Source organism: Orycteropus afer, unplaced genomic scaffold (genome assembly GCF_000298275.1).
Source record: "Orycteropus afer afer isolate SDZICR_OR568_19922 unplaced genomic scaffold, OryAfe1.0 scaffold00026, whole genome shotgun sequence".
Taxonomy (NCBI): domain Eukaryota; kingdom Metazoa; phylum Chordata; class Mammalia; order Tubulidentata; family Orycteropodidae; genus Orycteropus; species Orycteropus afer.
In genome coordinates, this window is record NW_006921613.1 from 15,935,468 (window position 1) to 15,955,050 (window position 19,583).

The 19,583-nt window shown below is 38.1% G+C and overlaps 1 protein-coding gene across 1 annotated transcript in view; it reads left to right on the forward strand.

Moving 5' to 3' along the window:
• The window catches only part of SPG11 (SPG11 vesicle trafficking associated, spatacsin), an 85,084-nt gene that overhangs the window by 18,928 nt on the left and 46,573 nt on the right, over window positions 1–19,583 (forward strand). Inside the window, exons 8-15 of the mRNA XM_007935232.1 lie at window positions 3,272–3,404; window positions 5,243–5,398; window positions 5,813–5,988; window positions 11,617–11,793; window positions 13,094–13,165; window positions 14,432–14,559; window positions 14,894–15,066; window positions 15,790–16,003. Coding sequence (XP_007933423.1) covers window positions 3,272–3,404; window positions 5,243–5,398; window positions 5,813–5,988; window positions 11,617–11,793; window positions 13,094–13,165; window positions 14,432–14,559; window positions 14,894–15,066; window positions 15,790–16,003 — 1,229 coding nt within the window. The remainder of the gene's footprint in view (window positions 1–3,271; window positions 3,405–5,242; window positions 5,399–5,812; window positions 5,989–11,616; window positions 11,794–13,093; window positions 13,166–14,431; window positions 14,560–14,893; window positions 15,067–15,789; window positions 16,004–19,583) is intronic.

Consider the following 19,583-nt stretch of genomic DNA (forward strand, 5'->3'; position numbering starts at 1 on the left):
ATCTTCACCCAAATCCTAAAAAAAAAAAAACTCTGAAAGAGAAAAATTTCCAACCAAGAATTATATACCCAGCAAAATTATCCCTCAAATATGATGGTGAAATTAGGATATTTCCAGATAAGCAGAAATTAAGGGAATTTGTTAAAACCAGACCAACCTTGCCAGAGATGCTAAAGGGAGCTCTTTAGACAGAAAAGCAACAACAGCCAACAACAACTGACCATTAACACGCATGATGATATAACCTAGAAACCAACCCAGCTATGGAAATATCCAAAGTAAATAAGCCTACAAGATTGTAAACAGGGAACCAGAGACATCAATTGACAAATGAGGACAACTACAAACCAAAAAGAGGGAAAAAACTGTTGTTACAGAACTTCTAGATGGTAGGGAAATCAAAACAACTACAAGATAGAATGGACTGTTCTAAACTGGGGAGGAAAACTATAAATCACAGGGTAACCTCAAAGAAAAATGATAAACCTTCACATCAAAAAAGAGGACCAGCATAAATATTCAGCAAATACTAAAATGATAGCAATGAAGGAAGTGATAATACAATTCATAAACAAAACAAGCTCAGCATAGAAAATTATATGGAACAAAGAAATCGACACCATTAAAAAGCACATAACAAAAATGACAGCAACAAATTAATATTTGCCAATAATTACATATTTGGCAAGGGACTTATCTCTAAGATTTATAGCAGAAGAGTGGATGACCAAACTATGGTACATACACATAATGGAATGCTCTGCAGCACTAAAGAATAACGTAGAGTCTGCAAAATATCATGTAATATGGATGAACCTGGAGGACATTGTGCTGAGTGAAATAAGTCAATCACAGAAGGACAAATATACTATTAGTTCATTGTTGTGGAGGGTCAAGGAAAGGTTTATATATGGAGGGAAACTCTTTGTTGGTGGGAGGGGACGGGAGGGAGCACTGCAAAAAAACCCAGCATTGACGCATGTCACTTTAGTTTTGTGTATTTCACTGTACATAAATTATATTTCAATAAAATGCATTTAAAAAAATAAGTAAAAATAATAATGAAAAAAAGAATAGATTGAACACAGCGACCAAAAACCAAATGAATTGTGGAATGACATCAAGAACATCATCCATGAAGAAAGCAAAAAGCATTAAAAAGTCAGGTAAGGAAGAAAAGTCAAAGATATATGACATCTATCTTCTGAAAGATAGATGTCAGAAGAGACTCTGAAACTTGCTCTTGAACGGAGAGTAGCTAAAGCAAATGAAAGTAATGACCAGACAAAACAGCTGAACAGAAGATTTCAAAGAGCAGCTTGAGAAACAGTCAATTATTATAATAAAATGTACCTGGAATTAGAAAACCAAAAGGGAAGAACACACTCAGCATTTCTCAAGCTGAAAGAAGTGAAGAAAAAATTCAGGCCTCAAGTTGTAATATTTAAAGATTCTATGGGCAAAATATTGAATGATGCAGGAAACATCAAAAGAAGATGGAAGGAATACACAGTCACTGTACCATAACGAATTGGTCGACACATCCATTTCGGGAGGTGGCATATGGTCAAGAATTGATGGTATTGAAGGAAGAAGTCAAAGCTGCGCTGAAGAAATTGGTAGATAAAAAGACTCCAGGAATTGACAGAATACCCATTGAGATGTTTCAACAGATGGATGCTGCGCTAGAGGCACTTACTCATCTATGCCAAGAAATTTGGAAGACAGCTACCTGACCGCCTGACTAGAAGAGATCCATATTTGTTCCCATTCCAAAGCAAAGTGATACAACAGAATGTGGAAATTATCAAACAATTTCATTAGTATCACACACAAGTAAATTCTTGCTGAAGATAATTGAAAAACGGTTGCAGCAGTTTATCGACAGAGAACTTCCAGAATTGCAAGCTGGATGCAGAAGAGGACGTGGAACAAGGGATATTGTTGCTGATGTCAGATGGATCTTAGCTGAAAGCAAAGAATACCAGAAAGATGTTTACTTGTGTTTTGTTAACTATGCAAAAGCATTTGACTGTGTGGATCATAACAAATTATAGATAACATTGAGAAGAAAGAGAATTCCAGAACACTTGATTGTACTCACAAGGAACCTATACATAGACCAGGAGGCTGTCATTAGAACAGAACAAGGGGATACTGCATGGTTTAAAATGAGGAAAGGAGTACATCAGGGTTGCATCTTTTCACCATACTGATTCACTCTGTATGCTGAGCAAATAATCTGAGAACCTGGGCTATATGAAGAAGAGTGTGGCATCAGGATTGGAGGAAGAGTCATTAACAACCTGCTGAATATGCAGACAATACAACCTTGCTTGCCGAAAGTTAGGATGACTTGAAGCACTTACTGATGAAGATTAAAAACTACAGCCTGTAGTATGGATTATACCTCAACATAAAGAAAACAAAAATCCTCACAACTGCACGCATAAGCAGATCACAACAAATGGAGAAAAGATTAAAGTTGTCAAAGATTTCATATTACTTGGTTCTACAGTCAACGCCAGTGGAGGCAGCAGTTAAGAAATCAGATGACATATTGCACTGGGCAAATCTGCAGAAGACCTCTTTAAAGTCCTGAAGAGCAAAGATGTCTCTTTGAAGACTAAGGTGTGCCTAACCCAAATCCATGGTGTTTTCAATCACCTAATATGCATGTCAAAGCTAGACAGTGAATAAGGACTACCAAAGAAGAGGTGATGCTTTTAAGTTGTGGTGTTGGTGAAGAATACTGAAAGTACCATGGGCTGGCAGAATAACTAATAAATCTGTCCTAGAAGAAGTACAGCTGGCATGCTCCTTGGAAGTGAGAATGGCCAAACTTTGTTTCACCCACTCTGGTCATGTAGTCAGAAGGGACCATTTCCTGGAGAAGGATATCATGCTTGGTAAAGTGAAGGGTCAGTGAAAAAGGGGAAGGCCCTCAACGAGATGGTTTGACCCAGTGCCTGCAACGGTGGGCTCAGGTATAGCAAGGATTGTGTTGCTGGTGCAGGACCGGGCAGTGTTCTGTTCTGTTGTATGCAGGGTTGCTTGCTATGAGTCGGAGCGGACTTGACAGCACCTGACAATAACGGATTCCTCGTTAGAACTCAGTTCCTCATGCAAGATAAAGATAGCCTCGTGTTTCCTTCCTTTAGTCTCACCTCATTAAGTTGTAATGTTCAAAAAAATCCACATTTTGATTTCTTTTCCTTCCCTTTTTGTGTCTTTTTTTTTTTTTTTTTTTCCTGATTTCCTTCCCTTTCAGGCTGGGATAGAAAATCGTCAGCTGGACACAGTAGATTTCTTTTTAAAGAGCAAAGAAAATCTTCTGAATCCATCCTCACATTCTTCTATGCTTGATCAGTTTGATTGCTTGTCATCTGATATATATTTAAGAAGTAAGTAGAATAAATACCTCTACTTTTGTATTTATTTTATCTTTTTAATCATGTTCAAATTTTTGTGTTTTCTGATGACTTATTTACTTGCCAAAACTTAGTCATGCGATTTTATACAGTTTGTGGAAACTTGAGAAAGTTCTAAGAATTTATAAATGTTCTCATTCTAAGTAGGGTGTTTATTGCTCATATCCTGAGCAATAAATACTTTGTTTTTAATAATGTACTTTGCATTTTTAGTATGCAAGGAAAAGATGATTTTTCAAAGTGGCAAGAGAATAAAATTAATTGGGAGTATTGACATCCTTTTAACTATCTGATATGTATATTGACAGTGTGGCTGGCTGAGCTGCAAATTGGGACTTGTTAAAAGAATTTTTAGCATGATGCTTCTGTTTTTTGCTGCATTACCAAAAATTTATTTCAAAGTGTTGGCTTTCCTTTTTAATAAAAGGAAGCTTAGCTTTTATTCCTAACCCAAGTAGCCAGGCAAATCCTATCCTTGGAGACGTAGGGCAATAATGTATGTTTTCCCTTTGTACATACAATTTTATAATCTGCTTTTCTCACTTGATGATATATTTATCTTTCTTGCTACTGGTTTATATATGGATGCATCTGAGACTGCATAAAATTCCATTGCATCATAAATTTACCTAACCAAACTCCTATTAGACTTTTAGATTGCTTCCAGTTTTTACTATTACTACCACTGCTATTAATTAATTAATACTGTTAATGCTGTATGTGTGTGTTATTTCTCATGTGTACATTTATTTACTTGGAATATATTTCTAGATGTGGAATTTCCAAGCCAAAGAGTATACACAGTTTGTATTCTTTAATACTTTGGCAGATATTCCCCCAGAAAAGTTCTACCAATTTGTACTCTACTTATGTGGAGAAAAGGACAACCTGTTCCTTTTCCTTTGATGTTATATCCTCTTAGTTCTCATTGAGAACATGGAACATGAAAGTTTTCTTCTTTTAAGAAACTAATCTCTTGATTTGAGTGACTAGTTTGAATTTGGTGCCTCTCTTTTGGATTACCAGTATTTTTATGCCCATATTTTGTTGTTAATGTGCATGAATTTATACAAAAAGGTTGGGTTTGTGGTGTTGGGAAGGGCTCCATCAGTGGTTGTATGATCATTATTCACAGCTGCTGTTTGGTGGTCAGTGGCTTCTTTACACTCAACTTTTGCCTACACTGCTGTACTTTAAAGGGTAAGTTAGGGATGGAAAGAAGCATGAGAATAGGTAACTTTCTACTTTCCCAGTGGAGAGACAGTTTCCCATCATTCTTCCTCACACAGACCCAGTTTTTAGAGTAAGGCCAATGCTGAAATTCAGGAGGCCACATTCCTTACTTTCACCTGCATGTTTGAAAGGATAGCTCTGGAATCAGACAGAATTAAGTTTAAATTTTGCTCTGCTACTTACTTTGCAATTTAGCTTGAGCCAGTTACTTACCCTTCTGAACTTTAGTTTCCTCTTCTATGAAAAAGATATGACACATAACCTCCTGGGCTGTTGAAAGGAATAAATGAGATAACATTTATAAACACTAAGTACTACAATATGTAAGATGTAGTACATGGTCAGCAAAATGGAAGTTAATAGTAATATTAGTAAATAAGTAGTACTAAGTAGAACTGCTATGAAGTTGGCAGGTGTAAGAGTCATAAAAGTTGTGTGAACTTTTTGAAAATCAGCCATTGGTTCTTTTATATTTTTAAATATTGCAACATAGTTTTGTTTTGTTTTGATATGTTACTTCTGTTAGGAGTAACCTGGTATTCTTCATGTTAATTTTTTTTTTTCCAATTCTTTTTCAGATGTGAAAGAACTAACACCAGCATTGGATTTACTTTGCTCAGCAATTAGAGAAAGTGATTCTGAGACCCAGAGCAAACACTTTTCAGAACAATTACTTAACCTTACATTGTCTTTCCTTAACAAACAAGTGAAAGAACTTTTTGTTCACACTGAAGGTAAGAATAGCAGGAAGAAAGGGGGGAGACTCTACTATTCCTGCATCAGGACAGAGATGTTAATGGTCCTATTTTATGAGAGAGTATAAACCAGTAGAGTGCCATTTGCTAAAGTTGGGCAAAAGCCATTGTACTGTTGAATAAGTAAAACTGGTTCTGATACTGGGAAAGTAGGCAGAAGGACCCAGGACTAATCATAGCAAAAAAAGTCAAATAAGTCTCTTAAAAGACAAAGATTCTTGTAAACAGAAAAAAGGTCAAACACTCATTTTCTGAAATTTGAAATTACAGAATTTAAATTCAGACTTTTTCAAGAATTCTTTATAATAGGTTATGGTATTTCTTTCTCCATCTTTCCCTGTGTCTGTCTTTTTCTCTATATATATGAAATTGGCCCATTGATGTTTTCCACAGAGCTAGACGAATATCTACAGGAAGGAATAAACATTTTGACCAGCTACATTAATGAGCTTCGAACCTTCATGATAAAATTTCCTTGGAAACAAATAGATATTTTGGATGAATATCATATAAATGAAAATGTCCCTGAAGTAAAGGAAAGTGATATGTGGGAGAAACTCAGCTTTGAGGTAAATATGAGTAATTATTCCTTTTTTTGTTTGCCATATGCAGAGGAGTTGAGAAAACAAATAGAAGAAACAGAATTTTTAAAAATCTATACACTTGTAATCTTTGGGAAGGGTTATACAGGTTTTGGCATCTCTGGATACAACTTCAAATTTATGTCTACAAGCTCTGTTTATTTAATTCAGAATACAAATAGGTTCCCTTTAAATGCCAGATCTGCCCACCTTGAATCTGTTGTCAAAAACGCAACCACAAACCCATATGGAATGGTGTTTCCTTGGTGATACTCCCTCACTGGCTAGAGCCTGACACTTCAGACTCATGCATTCTGCCTGACCTCTACATAGATAGAATTGCTGCCAGTGATCAAATTTTAGGAAACTTTTTGATCTCATGAAAATTATTACTTGAAAGTATGCTTGATTTGAGTCCTATTTCATATGCTAGTTAAGACATCTTGCCAGTTTTATCAGCTTAATACTTGGGAGCAGCTCTATATTAAGGTCAGGGCTGAGGTAGACAGGACTGGGGGTTGGGGACTGTTTTTCACTTGGGGGCAGCTCTGTGCTAATAAGGTAAGTGGGAGCAGAGTAGTTAGGAACAACTAAGGGAGAGATGAACTTGTCTGTCAGTTTGTCATCCTGTGGTGGCTTATGTGTTGCTGTGAGGCTGGAGGCTATGCCACAGTGTTGCAAAATGCCAGCAGGGTTACCCATGGTGGACAGGTTTCAGCAGAGCTTCCAGGCTAAGACAGACTTGGAAGAAGGAAGAGTCCATCCACTTCTCAAACAATTACACAGTGAAAACCTTATGAATAGCAGTGAAACACTGTCTGATACATAACTGGAAAACTTTATGAATAGCCTAGAACCATTGTCCGATACAGTGCCAGAAGATGAGTCCCTCAGGTCGGAAGGCACTCAGAATTTGACTGGGGCAGACCTGACTCCTCAGAGTAGAGACAGTCTTCACGATATGGATAGAGTAAAACTTTCAGGACCTCCATTGGTTGATGTGGCATGATTCAGAATGAGTAGAAACAGATGTAAACATCCATTAATAATTGGAACATGGAGTGTATAAGGTATGACTCTAGGAAAATTGGAAGTTGTCAAAAATGAAATGGAATGCATAAAGATCAATATCCTAGGCATTACTGAGCTGAAATGGACTGGTTTTGGCCATTTTGAATCAGACAACCATATATATGATCTACAGTGCTGAGATTGACAAATTGAAGAGGAATGGTATGGCATTCATCGTCACAAAGACTGTTTCAAGATCATCCTGAAGTACAGTGCTGTCAGTGATAGGATAATATCCATACGCTGTGAGGAAGACCAGTTAATACTACTATTACTCAAATCTGTGCACCAACCACCAAAGCCAAATATGAGGAAATGGAAGATTTCTACTAATTTCTGCAGTCTGAAATTGACCAAACGTGCAATCAAGATGTGTTGATTATCACTGGTGACTTGAATGCAAAAGTTGAAAACAAAGAAGAGTTACCAGTAATTGGAAAATATGGCCCTAGTGATAGAAATGACAATGGAGATTGCATGATAGGATTTTGCAAGACCGATGACTTATTCATTGCAATTACCTCTTTCAACAACATAAGTGATGGCTAGACACATGGATTTCACCAGATAGAATACAGGAATCAGATTGACCACATCTATGGTAAAAGGCAATGGAGAAGTTCAATAACTTTGGCCAAAACAAGTCCAGGAGCTAATTGTGAACAGACCATCAACTACTCATATGCATGTTGAACTTGAAGACAATTAAAACAAGTCCATGAGAGCCAAAATATGACCTTGATAATAATCCCTCCTGAATTTAGAGACTATCTAAAGAATAGATTTGATGCATTGAACACCAGTGACCCAAAACCAGAGGAATTGTGGGATTACATCAAGAATATCATCCACGAAGAAAGCAAAAGGTCATTAAAAAGATAGGGTAGGAAGAAAAGACCAAAATGGATGTCAGAAGAGACTCTGAAATTTGCCCCTGTGTGGAGAGGAGCTAAAGCAAATGGAAGAAATGATAAGATAAAAGAGCTGAACAGAAGATTTCAAAGAGCAGCTTGAGAAGACAGAGCCAATTACTATAATGAAATGTGCAAAGGCCTGGAGTTAGAAAACCAAAAGGGAAGGACACACTTGGCATTTCTCAAGCTGAAAGAACAGAGGAAAAAACTTAAGCCTTGAGTTGCAATACTGAAAGATTCAATGGGCAAAATATTGAATGACGCAGGAAACATCAAAAGAAGATGGAAGGAATACACAGAGTTACTGTACCAAAAAGAATTGGTCGATGTTCATCCATTTCAGGAGGTGGCATATGATCAAGAACCAGTGGTATTGAAGTAGTAAGTCAAAGCTGCACTGAAGGAATTGGCAAAGAACAAGAGTCCAGGAATTGACGGAATACCCATTGAGGTGTTTCAACAAATGGGTGCCCTGCTGGAGGCATGCACTTGGCAATGCCAAGAAATTTGGAACACTGCTACCTGGCCAAATGACTGGAAGAGATCCATATTTGTATCCATTCCAAAGAAAGGTATGGCAGCTACGTTTGTGTGTCAACTTGGCTGGGCCTGGTTGAGTGGCTGGGCAGCTGGTGGTAGTTATTCCCCATGATGAGACTGGCAATCAACTCCATGGTGGGATCTACCACAAGCAGCTGAGTAGCTGCATTTGGGATGTGGTCTGCTTCCTGTATATAAGGAGAACCTTTGAGAATGGTCTCTAGTCTATGGCACACTTGAACCCTGCATATAGCTGTGTCGTTGTTCAGCAGCCTGCCATGCTCTGCTGACCTGGAGACTTAGAATGGACTTGAATTAATAGCCTGCTGTGTGGTTTGGTAACATCGGGACTGTGCCTTTTTACTTGTCAACCTTGGGGCTTCTCAGCCTCAGCAGCCAGCAGCTGTCTTGAGTGAAGAAATGCCTCTAGCTCCAGTGGGCTGGGAGCTGGAGGCAGAGCTGGACCCCAAGGTTGAGGGGCTTTCACGCAGCCTGTAGAGCCTGGCACTTTGAACTTGGACTTAAAGCCTCCAAATTGTAAAAATAAACTCCTGTTTGTTAAGGCCATCCCATTTGTGGTATATTCTTGTCAGAGCGGCACTAGGTAACCAGAACAAAAGGTGATCCCACAGAATGTGGAAATTATCCAACGGTATCATTAATATTACACACAAGTAAGATCTTGCTGAAGATAATTCAAAAACAGTTTCAGCAGTATATTGACAGAGAGCTTCCAGAAATGCAAGCTGGATTCAGAAGAAGATGTGGAATGAGGTATATCATTGCTGATGTCACATGTATTTAGCTGAAAGCAAAGAATACCAGAAGGATGTTTACTTATGTTTTATTTACTATACAAAAGCATTTGATTATGTGGATCATAACAAATTGTACGTAACATTGAGAAGAATGGGAATTCCAGAACACTTGATAGTACTCATGAGGAACCTATACATAGATCAAGAGGCTGTTGTTCGGACACAACAAGGGGATACTCCATGGTTCAAAATTAAGAGAGTGCATCAAGGTTGTATCCTTTCACTGTACTTATTCAGCTTGTATGCTGAGCAAATAATCCAAGAAGCTGGATTATATAAAGAAGAACGTGGCATCAGGATTGGAGGAAGACTCATTAACAACCTGTGATATGCAGATGATACAACTTTGCTTGCCGAAAGTGGGGATGACTTGAAGCACATACTGATGAAGATTAAAGCCTACAGTCTGCAGTATGGATTACACCTCAACATAAAGAAAACAAAAATCCTCACAGCTGGTCCAAGAAATAGCTTAATAATAAATAGAGAAAAGATTGACGTTATCAAGGACTTCATATTACTTGGTTCTACAGTCAATACCAATGGAAGCCGCAGTCAAGACATCAGACAACATATTGCATTGGGCACATCTGCTGCAAAAGACCTCTTTCAGGTGCTGAAGAGCAAAGATATCTCCTTGAGTACTAAGGTGTGCCTAACCCAAGCCATGGTATTTTCACTCGCCTCTTATGCATGTGAGAGCTGGACAGTGAATAAGCAAAACTGAAGAAGAGTTGATGCTTTTGAGTTGTAGTGTTGGAGAAGAATGCTGTTCTGATTACTTAGTGCTGCTCTGACAAGAATATACCACACATGGGATGGCTTTAACAAACAGGAGTTTATTCTTACAATTTGCAGGCTTTAAGTCCAAGTTCAAAGTGCCAGACTCTAGGGGCTGTGTAAAAGCCCCTCGACCTTGGGCTTCAGCTCTGCCTCTTGCTCCCAGCCCACTGAAGCTAGAGGCATTTGTTCACTCAGGCAGCTACTGGCTGCTGAGGCTAACAAGCCAAGGTCGACAAATAAAATGGCACAGTCCCGATGTTACTAAACCACATGGCAGGCCATCAACTTAAGTCCATTGTAAATCCCAAGGTCAGCAGAGCATAGCAGGCTACTGAACAATGACACGGCTACATACAGGGTCCAAGTGTGCCGTAGGCTAGAGACCATTCCCAAGGCTTCTCCTTACATACAGGAAGCAGACCACATTCCAAAGGCAGCTACTTAGCTGCTGGTAGATCCCACCATGGAGTTGATTGCCAGTCTCATCATGGGGAATAGCTACTACCAGCTTCCCAGCCACTCAACCAGGCCCAGCCAAGGTGACACACAAACATAACTACCATAAATGCTAAGATTACCATGGTCTGCTAAAAGGACTAACAAATCTGTCTTGGAAGAAGTGTAGCCAGAATGCTCCTTGGAAGTGAGAATGGCCAGACTTTGTCTCACCTACTTTGGTCATGTTATTGGAAGGAACCATTCCCTGGAGAATGATATCATGCTTGGTAAAGCAGAGGGTCAGTGAAGGAGAAGGTCCTCTACAAGATGGATGGACGCAGCGGCTGCAACGATGGGCTCAGGTATAGCCAGGATCGTGAGGCTGTCACAGGATCGGGCAGTGTTTAGTTCTGCTGTGCATAGGGTTGCTATGAGTCAGAGACGACTTGATGGCACCTAACAACAACTATGACTAGAGACTGGAAGAATATCTCCACCCACATGGAGAGTATTGACATTTGAAAGACAGAGGCCAGAATAGTTTAACCCAGATGATCAGAAAAGTACCCTTGCTTTTCTTTCCAGTCTTTTCTTCTGCTATCCTCTCTAGCTTTTTCTCCAGTTATGCTGGGAAACTTTGAGTTCTCTGAAGGCTTGATACTATTTCTGACCTTTGTCCTTGTGCATATAATATTCCCTCTTTTTGGAATACCAGTGCTCGCTCTCTCTTCTCTCTCTTCCTCTCCCCTTGTACCCTTCTCCCTGGTACCCTGGGAGCAGGTTTATTATAGCACATATCATCCAGTACTATAATATGTGCTTGTGTGCCTTTCCCTAGACTGTGAGCTCCTGGAGAGGAAGGTCTGTGTTTTAGTCAACTTCATATCTCCTGCAACTAGTCTAAAATCTAGTAGTGGATTTAACAGAATGAAATATTGCCCAGTCATGTACCATCTTTGTGATCAAGTGAATAGGTACCATGGTAATAATCATACTAAGGAAATAAAAAGAAACTTAAGAAAAGGGCAAACGTTTTTCTTCCTTTTTTCTAGGATGTTATTGCCAGTGCCATTTTAAACAACAAAATACCAGAGGCACAAACCTTCCTCAGGATTAATAATCATCCTGCTCAAAGACTCGAGGAGCTGATTAAAATAGGACTAGATTTGGTCTTTGACAATTTAAAAAAGAACAACATAGAGGAATCCTCTGAGCTTTTAAAGAATATGGTGAGTAGCATAATCCATTTCACTAATATTAAAGTCCCTAATGTAAGAAAAGCTATTTGTATTTAATACAATTTCTAGTTAATATAAAATTTGATTTGTATTCTTAATTCTGTCATAGACTAAGTAATTTGTGTAGCCTTTACTAGGAAATAAGAATGCTAATAATACAGGGAAACAGTCTTTGGTACAGAAAACTTTCTTAAAGTAAATACGAAATGGAGTTCCCTTCATCTGCTCTGTTAGCTTTGGCGCTTTGGTTAGGAAGAAACAGTGTTTCTCAGAGCAGACTTCCCATGTGTCAAAGCATGCACCAGACCCACTGCCATTGAGTCGGTTCTGACTCAGCATCCCTGTAGGACAGAATGGAACTGCTCCATAGAGTTTCCAAGGTTGTAAATCTTTATGGAAGCGGACTGTCTCATGTTTCTCCCAGTAGGTTCAAACTGCCAGCCTTTGGTTAGCAGCCAAATTCTTTAATCGGTGTACCACCAGAGCTCCTTAAAACATGCACAGGACCTCATTATTTGTTGAGGGACATCTGTATTGTTCACATGACCCCTTACATCTCTTCTTGATCTTTCTAGTGTGTTGTGTCTTTACTGAGGCTTCATGCTCCATGGTTTGAATTCATTTGAGAAGAGGCAGTCCTAGAAGTAGGGCTTTTGGACTAAGCTGAGATCTGGCCCAAATCTGCACAATTGGGGTCTTGCCAGTGGTAACTTCCTGTAAGTGCGAAGGAGTGGAACTACTTAAGGGGTTGTTATTTGTATTGACCTTTGTTTCCAAGTGAATGGTCATAATAGATTCCAATAGTTTTGGTCCTGTGGCAGCTTGAAATTTACCTTATTATTGTTTTGTGTGCTGCACTTGCTCTTTGGCAAAATGCTTAAGGACTTTAGAGATAGGCAGCAAGTACATATAAATGTAGGAAAAGGAATGTCTGCAAGTGCAGAAAAGGTGTGGAACTCTAACAGGATGCATATCTTTCTATACTAGAGTACTTTTATATCAAACATATGTATATGTGTGTGGGTGTGGGTGTACCTATATGTTCAAAACCAGAGCTCTGGCAGCACAGTGCCTAAGGCATCTGACTGCTTACCAGAAGATTGGCGGTTCAAACCCACCAGCCATTCCGTAGAAGCAAGACTGGGCAATCTACTTCCGTAGAGATTTACTGCCTTGGAAACCCAAGAGGGGGTCTCTATGAGTTGGGATCATCTCGATGGCAGTGGGTTTTATATGTTCAGAAAGTTCTGTTCCAAAATGTAAGATTTTTTTTCCCTATGTGTTTTTATAGGGTTTTGATGTAAAAGATCAACTGCTCAAGATATGCTTCTATACAACTGATAAAAATATACGGGACTATTTGGTAGGTAATGGTGAGACTATATAGTTTATCTTTTATAGAAAAGCTTGATGACATGTCAAGCTAAATAATTTTAATATTTAACAAGTATTTAAAAGTGCTTTTTTAATGGTTATTTTACATTTGTGGTAAGGTGAAATTTGTATGTATATGCATTAGCTCAAAAATTCAAAATACAATTCCTTTTTCTACTTACTTTTTTAAAATTATAGTTTGAGTGAAAGTTTACAGAGCAAATTAATTTTTGACCCAGCAGTTTACACACGTTTTGCTTGGTGACGTTAGTTGCAGTCCCCTCAATGTAATAGCACTCTTCCCATTTCCTCCTAGGGTTCCCTGTTTCCATTCGTCCATCTTTCCTGCCCCTTCCTGCCTTCTGAGCTTTGTTTTTAGGGCCCTTTTGGTTTCATGTGGTTGATTGTGCTGAGGAGTACATTCCTTCCTGGTGTAATGGCCTGTCTCTTGTTTCCCTGAAAGTTGATCCTCGGCTATGGGTTCAGTTCCAGGCTTGAAGGGTGTCTAAGGGACAGTCTCTTGGGGATTCCACTAGTCTCTATCAGACCAGTAAGTCTGGCCTTTTTATGTTTTTGAATTTCTTTCTACATCTTTTTTTCTCCTTCTCTGTTTGGGACTTTCTATTTTGATTCTGATTAGAATGATCAGTAGTCGTAGCTGGGCATCATCTAGTTTTTCTCCAGGTATTGGAGGCTGTGGTTCATGTAGCCCAAGTCCTTTGGACTAAGTGTTTCATTGATTCTTTGATTTTCTTCACTCTTCTTCACTCCCAATGAGGAAGACCAGTAGTTGCATCTTAAATGGCCATTAACAAGCTTTTAAGACCTCAGTCGCTACTCATCAAAGTAGAACATTGTCTTTGTGGGCTGTGTTATGTCAGTTGACATAAGTGTCTCTTGAGACTGTGGTCCTAAATTCCCAAACCCAGTGATTCATTCCCTCAAGCTGTTTAGTTATGGCTAAGAAGTTTTCAGAACTTTGTCCCCTGTATGGTCTACTATATCCTTAGATACGTTTACAGCACATGCAAATACATGTGTGGAAATACAGAAATAGCATCTGCCAAACCTGTTCAGTTTAAATGTCTGCCTGTGTGCCTGCTTGTAGATGATGTTTGTTGTTATTGTTTTGTAGGATTGTGTATATAATAGTATCAAAATATAATTCTTATATGGTATTTAATATGAAGAGATTTGTTTTACATATGTGCTTGATTTTTATGAGGTCAGTAATTTTATTTATTTTTTATTCTAGGTTGAAATTTTAAAAGAAAAAGATTATTTTTCTGAAAGTGAAAAAAGAATGATAGATTTTGTGCATCAGGTTGAGAAGTTTTATTTGGAACAGTCCCAAGAAAATGTGCAGATCCAGTCCTTTCCCAGGTAGTCCCATTAGCCTTTTTTGATAATATGACAAGAATATTCTAGATAGTGTTTAGTTTGTAATTGTTAGTGATCATGGATTTCTTATGTGGAATTGAACTTATGTTCTCTGTGAAGATAAAACTTGTATCTAAATATGGATTACACAGAAAGGACTTAGAAATTTCCTATTGTTTCAATATTTTCATAATTAGATATATACTTTTAAGATATTAAATGCAAAATTAAAAGTATTGAATTATGTGCCCCACAAAAGAGTAGAAGTTCTTAAGCAGATAAAAAGGAAAGATGCTTTTCCCCAAAACTTAAAAAAAAAATCTTATCACTGTTTTAGGTATTGGATAAAGGAACAAGATTTTTCCAAGCATAAATCTGTTTTGGACTCAGTCCTGAAATATCATAAAGATGAGTTTAACAAACCAGACTACAGAATTGTGTTAAATTGGGCTCAGTGGTGGGACCAACACACACAAGAATCCATCCTCCTTCCCAGGATAAGTATAGAAGGCAAGTGTGAGAGAACCTGAAATTTGAGCATATTGATTGTGGATTAAATGAAGTGTTGATATTTGAATGTTTTGGTGCGTCTCCATTTTAGAATTCCTTTTTTTGGGGGGAGGGGCATGTTCAGTTACTTTTAAAATGCAAGTCCTTACACTAAGACCTCTTTCCTATCTCAAGGTTTTGGTGAAGAATTTATAATATGATAGTGAAATACCAAAGGCAAACAGTGAATTGAAATTTCAAGGCTAAGAGTTTTCATCCCAGCTTTAAAGCGACATTCTTTGTTTTTCCAAACAGTCTTCGGTTTCTTATTGTGTAGACTGGGGTCTGTATTACATCAGGGCTCTGGGGAATAACAGCAGTAAATCCCACATTCGTGGAAAGTTAGACTCAACTTTACTGTTAAATCCAAAGGTTTTTTGATTTCTATTAAGGGAAAAAGAGGACTGAAAAAATAAATGAAACATAAAGCTAATTCCCAGTTTTCATTTTGTCCATTGTAGTAATAAGAAGCAACATTTAGCTCTTCCTCTGGCTAATTTCTGTATAATGAATAAGGCAAAGGAGGAAAATGGTCAAAGAAGCAGAGGGTCTGAATAATCCATATATATTATAAATAATTATGTCTGAATTGTTATATTTACTCAGTAGTTAATTCAGTATTGAGTTACGTGTCAATAATTATAATTTATTGCTATTTTAAAGTGTGCTTTGTTCTTCATGTAGACTACAAATCTTACTCTCCCAAAGCCCTCTGGAGATACCTCACAGCTCGCCATGATTGGTTAAACATTAACTTGTGGATCACAGAATTTCAGACCCAGAATGGTTGTACTTCAGTTCAGCAGAACAGATGGCCCCCTCTCACTGTTGATGTTATTGATCAGAATACTTGCTGCAGCATCTACATGAGGAATGAAATTTTAGATAAGCTGGCCAGGTAATGTAAACTAATGATTATGTTAAACTAATCTCCAATGAGCAGAATAAAAGGAAGACCGATAAAAAATAGTGATGTAATTTTTCCTTTGAAATGACATAAATTCAGTGAATATTGTTTTATATAATTTTAAATTAAAGAACACTATTATAGAGTGATGGAACTCTGGTGGTGGAGTGCTTAAACTCTGGCTGCTGAGTTTGAACTCAGTCGCTCTGTGGGAGAAAGATGAGGCAGTCGGCTTCTGTAAAGATTTACAGCCTTGGAAACCCTATGGGACAGTTCTACTCTGCCCTATACGGTCACTGAGTCAGAATTGACTTGATGGCAGTGGGTTTGGTTTTTGGATTTATCATAGACTGAGGTGTTAAAATCATATGCATTAAACATCATGTGGTTGTGAATAGATTCTCAAATTATATATGTAGGTTCTTCCCAAAACATTGTATGTGCTCTGCTGTGAAATGTTAGGCTGTCAATAAGGCTACAAGGAACCAGCAGCAAGAGCTGAGATGAGGATACCCTAGTATCCTGTAGTCATCTCCCTCTCCTCAGTATCATCATTGTACCCATATGCTTGTAGCTTTGAAATTTGAACCTGTAACCAGTTGCCATCAAGTTGATTCCAATTCATGATGATCTCATGTGCATCAGAGTAGAATTATACTCCATAGGGTTTTCAGTGGCTGTTTTATCAAAAGTAGATCACCAGACCTTTCTTTCAAGGTGGCCCTGTGTGGACTTGAACCTCCAACCTTTCAGTTAGCATCCAGACATGTTAACTGTTTGTACCACCCAGGGACTCCTTGAAAAAAAGAGGACTGCTAAATTAAGAAATAGGAATAGTAGCTCTTGAAGTGGTGAGTTGAGATTTTTTATTATGTTTTCTTTCTTTATTTTGCAGGATCAGGGGTGTCGGGTAGGGGAAGGTGCTCTTTCATTTATCTCTTCATTGAATAAGGGATGATTTTAAACTTTTAATTCATTTCTGTTAGGTTGAACTACATGAAATTATTATTTGTTCAGGTCAAAATGTTTGAATATCAGCAATTTCATACAAGTCAACTTAATATATCTTCCTCAGCTATTAAAAGGAGTCCCTGGGTAGTGCAGACAATTGAAGCACTCAGCTGGCTAACCTAGAGGTTGGAGGTTTGAGTCCACCCAGAGGCCTTGAGAGAGAAGAACTTGCCTACCAGATGTTGTTGTTGTTGTTGTTGTTATGTGCCGTCGAGTCGGCCCCGACTCATAGCGACCCCTCCTTGGGTTTCCGAGGCAGTATCACTACGGAAGTAGGATTGCCCAACCTTCCTTCCGAGGAGTGGCTGGTGGGTTTGAACCGCCAGCCTTCTGGTTAGCAGTCAAGTGCTTTAGCCACTGTGCTACCAGAGCTCCTAGCTTATTCTAAAGCTATACTAATTAAGACAGCAGGGGTATTGGAGATATTGGTATAGGGATAGACAAAGCAGAAGAGAAGAATGAGCATGGTAACAGACTCATACATGTGTGTTCACTTTTTATATGACAAAGGTGGCCCTGAAGAAGAGTGGGAAAAGAATGGTCTTTACAATAAATGAAGATTGGATAATTGAATAGATATGGGGGCAGGAAAGGAAATTGAACTTCCTACCTTACATCACACATAAAATTAATGCAGGTATATTTGAAAACCTAAATGTGGACTATAAAAGCTTTTGGAAGATTATAGGAGAATATCCTTGTGACCTTGGGAGTAGGACATACTTTCTTAAATAGGCCTGAAGGGTCAGGAGGAAGAAACATTAACAGGGACCACGAGAGATTTAGGACTCTAAGTGGAGGGTATCAAACAACCTCAAATAACCCAGCACAGAGAGAGCCAGGGGGTAAGCATCCCATCCTCCCTTTTTTCTGATACCAAAACAGGAACCTGAGGACATTGGAGTTTCCTGGTGCAGCCCATACAGGTGAACCTCCAGGAATGAGCCAGGTGGTGAAGAATAGAACTTGGATCTAGAAGGCCAAGATATCTAACACAAATAAGCATTTCATAAAAGAGGAGATACAAATAGCCAATAAGCATATGAAAAAATGTTCTTCATTAATAATAATAGAAATGCAAATTTATTTTACTGAAACTCTGGGAACAACCAAAAGTAGAGTGATAAATAAAATGTAGTTATCATACAATAGATTACTGAATAACAGTGAAAATGAACAACCTGTAGCCACAGGTGTCAACATGGATACATTACACAGTGTTGAGCAGATGAAACAAGGCAAAGAATACATCCAGAATATTCCATTTATATATAAAGTTCAAAATAGGCAAAAGCATACCATATGTTGTTTGTGGTTATATACATGAGAAATAAAACTGAATAAAAGTAAGGGGATGATTATCACAAAAGTCAACTATCTCCAGGGGAAGCAAAGGACGTGCAGTGGGGGAGGGATATGCCCAGAAAACTAAACCCATTGTTATCAAATTGATTTACACATATAGGGACCCTATAGAACAGAGTAGAACTGGCCCACAGAGAGTACAGCTGGCCCACAGGTTTCCAAAGCTGTAAATCTTTAGAGAAACATATTGCCATGTCCTCCTGCAGAGCAGCTGGTGGGTCAAAAACCACCATCCTTTTGGTTGGCAAGTGAGAGCTTTAACCACTGTGCCATTGGGCTCCTCAAAGGGTACACAAAGGAGGTAATACTCTATTTTTTAATCTGGGTGGCAGTTTCATGGTGTTTCTTTATACTCTACATATATTTTTTTGTACTCTTTTGTATAGTCTGCATGATTTATTTAACAGTAAAACAATTTGTAAAACAATATCTAAATGTAAATTTCTGTTCATTTTTATTAGTTGCTTTATTTAAATTACTATGCTTTCATTTTTGATGGTTTTGTTTGGATATTTCAGTGAATTTCTCAGTGCTGAGAACATCTATCTTCAAGAGCTAACTACTGTTGCCATACTGAGTTGTACAGTTCCATTCAAAAAAACAAATATAGATTACTTAGTTTAGGGTCTTGAAATATTGAAGACCACTTAAGACTCTCATTACTACTTTTAAATACACCAAGAGTTCAGAAACCTTTATTGGAAACTAGCAAACTACGTATTTCAGAGCATACCTATAGAGTGAAAATGGGAAGTCTTAATTTGTAAATATAGTTGACCCTTGAACTACACAGGGGTCATTTGTTGTAAACTGACCCCTAGTTTAGTTGAAAATCCGTGTATAACTTTCGACTTCCTAAACACTTAAATACTAATAGCCTGCTATTGACCAGAAGCCTTGCCAATGACAACAGTCTTGATCGTAAACCTGATGCATTTGCACAAAACAGTAGAGTTAGCCTGTTCCTACGTGCCTTAAATCTTAGTGCTTGCTTCTCTTCCGTGCTAATAAATGTTCTTCGTGGAATTTTTTTTCCTCACCAAAATAGGGCATTTTTGTCTGCATTAAAAACCTGTTCAGATTGTGAAAATGTCAGTTTTACCCAAAGCAATCTATACATTCAATGCAATCCCAATCCAGATCCCATCAACATTCTTTAGGGATATGGAAAAAATGATCACTAACTTTATATGGA